General features: G+C 47.2%; 1 protein-coding gene across 2 annotated transcripts in view; it reads right to left on the bottom strand.

The window, feature by feature from the left end:
• LOC122244931 (uncharacterized) overlaps positions 1 to 5,000 on the bottom strand; it is a 52,092-nt gene that overhangs the window by 5,133 nt on the left and 41,959 nt on the right. For both annotated transcript variants that reach the window (XM_086545871.1, XM_086545872.1), the window contains exons 5-9: positions 3,624 to 5,000; positions 3,034 to 3,321; positions 2,441 to 2,692; positions 1,735 to 1,959; positions 492 to 650 (exon numbers count right to left, since the gene is read on the bottom strand). The exon at positions 3,624 to 5,000 is cut by the window's right edge and continues 939 nt beyond it. In XM_086545871.1, coding sequence (XP_086401997.1) covers positions 492 to 650; positions 1,735 to 1,959; positions 2,441 to 2,692; positions 3,034 to 3,321; positions 3,624 to 5,000 — 2,301 coding nt within the window. The remainder of the gene's footprint in view (positions 1 to 491; positions 651 to 1,734; positions 1,960 to 2,440; positions 2,693 to 3,033; positions 3,322 to 3,623) is intronic.

Raw genomic sequence — 5,000 nt, 5'->3', positions numbered from 1 at the left:
GCAGGATGTGATGTGTTTATTCGATCCGGGATATCGACATAGGCCTATTTGCTCGGATTACAAACAAACAAATACGAATGAATGAAGGAATCTCCCAATCAGAGAGGATAAACAAACTTTAGTCGTATTGAGAAACCGAGGGAAAATAAGAAGTATATTACAAACTGTCTTATATAGGAAGGTTGAGTGATCCTGACTAAGGAAGAAAAAAAACGAAAGATAATTGACAGTTAAACCTGAAAAAGTTTTTTCCTCTAAAACTTTATAAACCTTTAATGATGGTGAGGATATCAAACGTAATGATAATGATAATAACTATTTCCATTACTATCATCACTGTTACCAATATTAATGACAGTCATAATAATGATGATGGTAATGATCATAATCATCTTTTCGCTGTTTTCATCACTACGGTGACGGCGACGATCAAATGAATGGAACGAACGCTTAAAAGCAGTAAAAGTAAATCCGAAGCCAAAGCCACAAACCTCGGCCGTGGTGACGTCAGCGGCGCTGGAATAACCGGCGTTGATCGTCATCTTCTTCGACAGCCCGACAGTCCTGACCAGCCGCCTCTCCGCCGTCGGGAACTGGAGGAAGTCCATGTCGAAGAGGTCATCTTGGGTCACCGGGTGATTCCAGCGTCCCTGCGAAAGCGAGTGAGGTCATGGGTGGTGTTGGGGTGTTTGGAGAGAGAGAGAGAAAGAGAGGGGGAGGAAGGAGAAATAGAGAAAGAAAGAGAGAGAGGGGGGAAGGGGCGAGAGAAAGATATAGAAAAAAAGTAAGAGAGAGAAAGAGATAGAGAGATAGATAGAAAGAAAGAGTGAGAGAGACAGAAAGAGAGACAGATAGACAGACAGACAGAGAGAGAGAGAGAGAGAGAGAGAGAGAGAGAGAGAGAGAGAGAGAGAGAGAGAGAGAGAGAGAGAGAGAGAGAGAGAGAGAGAAAGAAGGGGTGAGAGAGACAGAAAGAGAGAGAGAGAGTGAGTGAACAAGACAGAGCGGCACACATACAGACCCACAGCCAGACCCCCAAAGAAACAGACAGAGCCTGAGAAATATTTTTAAAAAAAAATCCAGAGATAGAGAGGCCAAGTGTCGAACCCGAGGAATCGGAATAAGAAAATTCCGCACGTCGCGAGATCCGATCAGCGAGAGAGCATATTTACCCACACATATTCATTTCCACCTCGAGTGTTTGACCAGGCTACACCCCCCTTCCCCCCTGGCCCGAGGAGGACGTGAGTAAATACGCGATGCCATTGCATGCGTGGCTACCCCCTGGTGTGAGGCTAAGGGGCCGGACTGTATGATAGGATTTGGGTGAAGGTCCACTTGAATCGGCCTTTTTTCTACTTCTCTTTCGTATGTATTATGCTTTTGCTGTCCGTGTGTCACTTTCTTTCTCTTTTTTATTGATAGGGATTTTGAGATTCTTATTTGGTTTGGAAACCGAAGGTCCTGTTTTTTGCTTTCTGTTTTCCGAAAATGACCATGAGTTTTTTTGTTTTTGTTTTTTTTTTTCTTTTTAGCAAAAATAACTTTATCTGGCATTGAAACAACCAGACTTAGCAAACGCAAATTACAGTGCTATTCTTAATAATCCTTAACTTCTCTGCCTGTAAGATAAGTATTTGGTGAGGAAGTTCCTTTGCAAATCAGAAAAAAAATACATATCCTAAAAAAAAACACCCATACAAAAAAAAAAAAAAAAACGCGACATGAACTCACATGGAAGAAATTGGTCGAGACGGCGCTGAGGGGCGGGGTCAGGTACAGAGGTTCGTCCTGCAGGAGGAAATCCCCGACGGCGCCGAGAGTAACGTTCCTCACCATCTCGTTGACTCGGTCGCGCACGTGGGAGTCAAAGTCCGACGGCTCGACTTGGCTCACGCTGGCGTCGTAGAAGTACTTGATCGTTCGAGCGAAGAAGTCGAGGGAGTAAGGGTTCTTCGGCTGGAATGGGGGGGGGGGGCTTAGAGTGCTGTTTCGGCTCCTGCTCTTGTTTCTCTCGTTCTTCTCTCATGCTCTCTCTCTTTCTCTCTCTCTCTCTATCTATCTCTATCTCTATCTCTATCTCTATCTCTATCTATATCTATATCTATATATCTATCTATATCTATATCTCTTTCTCTCTTTCTCTCTTTCTCTCTTTTTCTCTTTCTCTCTCTCTCTCTCGCTCTCTCTCTCTCCCTCTCTCTCTCTCTCTCCCTCTCTCTCCTCTCTCTCTCTCTCTCTCTCTCTCTCTCTCTCCTCTCTCTCTCTCTCTCTCTCTCTCTCTCTCTCTCTCTCTCTCTCTCCCTCTCTCTCTCTCTCTCTCTCTCTCTCTCTCTCTCTCTCTCTCTCTCTATTTTCTCTCTCTCTCTCTCTCTCTCTCTCTCTCTCTCTCTCTCTCTCTCTCTCTCTCTCTCTCTCTCTCTCTCTCTCTCTTCCTTACCTTTTCCACGAGGAACTGATTCAAGAACACCACATCGTGAGCGCCGTCGTTTTCAAGTAATACTTGGGTCACGTTCTTGAGTATGAGGTGCGGATTGAAGGTGTAGAACTGATCCGTGAGGAGTAGGTCGCTCAAGGCCGCTGAAGATGTTCCTCGGGCCCCGAGGAGGAGCATGCTCAAGGTCGAGATTAGACTCAAGGGGGACATGACGAAGTTCTTCCTTTTGTATTGTCTGGCTGCTCGTTTGTAGACCTGGGGGTCGTTATCGGCTTTTATTGTTTGTTTGTTTGTTTGTTTTTTGTTATTCTGAGGGTCATCTTTAGTATTATCATCACTTTAAGGTGCCATTATTTGTGTTGTTATGAGGTTCACTGTTATTATTATCATGTTATCATTATTAGCATTATTATTGTTATCATTAAAATCATCATCATCATCATTGTCATTAATACCACTATGACTAATTGTCAATATCATTATCATCATTATGATATCAGTTATCATGAGCATCATCATTACCATAATTACTCTCAACACCAACAGCAAAATCATCACCATCGCCTCATCACCACCACCACCCGAGCCCCACTCACCTTAAAAGCCACGTCGTTCATCACATCCACAAACTTCCTCACGTCGGGGTCAAGTCCCTCGACCGAGGCTTCCAAACCCGGGTTGTTCGGAGGGGCTTCCAGGAGCTTCGCCGGCGGTCCTGATTGGCTCTGAGGATGGTGATGAGACCCGTGGTGGTGCTCCCCGTGGTGTTCTCCGTGGTGGTGATCGTGGTAGGGACTCGTGGCGTTCGGTCCAGGGAAGTCTAAGTCGGTGTCGTTGAGGGCCGCCACGGGTTGGGTGGCGTTGGTGGTGTAGTCGTAGTAATCCTGGCGAGGTGGAAGGGTTTGTGAGTGGATGCAGATAGATAAATAGATAATTTGAAAGGGGGAGAGAGAGAGAGAGAGAGAGAGAGACAGACAGACAGACAGAGAGAGAAAAAAAAGAGAGAGAGGGAGAGAGGGAGGGAGGGAGAAAGAGATAGATAGATAGTGAGAGAGGGAGGGAGGGAGGGAGAAAGAGAGAGTGAAATGTAAATAATGAATGGAATTATAATAAACGAAAACATAATCCAAAGATTATCAAGATGAACACAAGGAATTTTGTCTTGGAAGAACATTCGCAGGCCTACCTCAGAGACGTTGTCTAGATAGACAGCGGACGGATAGTAGTCGTCGTAATAGTAGTCGTCCGTCTGTCCGCCGGTCCTCTCCAGCGCCCCCAGGTCTATCCTCTCCTCGTTGCTCGACGGGGCAGGCGGCAGGATGTTCGAGCTCCCGAAGGTGTCATAATAATAATCATAGGAAGGACGAATCGCAGGCTGTTTCGACTCCTCTGTTGACGTCGGTCGGTCTGTGGTTGGCAGAGTTGGAAGAACCACGCGGGTCGTTGGTAAGGCTTCTTCGGCTGGGTTCTCTGACGGTTCTGGGGTGGTGGCTGTGGGTTCTGCTGCCCCGTTGTTAGTCTCCGGAAGTTCGGGTTCTTGGGAGACTAATGCAGGACTTATGGGGACCGGGGTAGTGACGGGATCGAGAAGTGGAGCTTGACTGGTTGTCGTTTGGGTATCAAGGGGCAGCTCAGTCGTCTCTGGAGAGCTAGGGTTCTGACTCGTTAATTCCTGAACGGCAGGTGATTGGGTCGTCATGCCTTCGACAGCTGGATTGGTAGTAGGCGGCAGACTGGTGGACGCTTTGCTCGCAAGGGACTGACTGGAGACGTCTTTGGTGGTGGGATACTCACCTTGTGGGCCCTCCGTGCTTGGGGATTGAGTTTCTGGGGATTGAGTAGAAGGACTATCTGTAATCAAAGATTGAATGTTCTGGTCCAAGATTTCCAAGTTCTCCACGCTCGAGTGCTGACTGGGCATGTCCTGACCTGACAGATCAACACCTGACGTCTCTTGTAGTGTTGCATCCTGAGCAGCATTGGTGGTGAGATCCTGGATGATGGAGAATTCTGTAGTTGAATCTTGTTCCTCCATGCTGGCTGCAATGCCTTCCTTGTCACTAGTGAGGTCTTCGGAGCTCTGAGACGGTTTGTCCTCAAATACAGGGAAATCATAGTGCGGCGCCTCCCCGAAGTAGTTGGATGTATCTCCCTGATGTTTAAAAAGGTCCATCAACGTCATAGCTCCGTCCGAGAGCAACGGGTCGCTCATCAACGGGAAATAGGGATCATTATCTTCGGCTGACCATGGGTAGTATTCGGTGGTGCTGTCCATCTCCACATGTAGGTTATCAATAGCGATTTCAGACGGTGATGTCGTGCCCTGTGGCTTCTCGGGCGCTATGGTCGTTGGAGATGGGGTCGTCACTGAGACGGAAGGTTCCTTTTCAACCTCAGAGGGAACTGTTCGTGTCGTCTGTTCGAAGTCGGATTCCATCGTGTTCATCGACACGACGATTTTGTTCACAAGAGACTGGTCCGTGGGTGTTATCGTGACGCCGTTGATGGTCGTGGCATCCATGGTGTCAACTGGCGTGGTAGATCGTGGTTGAGAATTTTCGTT

This window comes from Penaeus japonicus, unplaced genomic scaffold, assembly GCF_977035675.1.
Source record: "Penaeus japonicus unplaced genomic scaffold, GWHDUDI00000001_assembly GWHDUDI00000017, whole genome shotgun sequence".
Lineage (NCBI taxonomy): Eukaryota > Metazoa > Arthropoda > Malacostraca > Decapoda > Penaeidae > Penaeus > Penaeus japonicus.
Note: the sequence above shows the minus strand (reverse complement) of the source record. Positions and strands in the feature narration are given on the sequence as shown.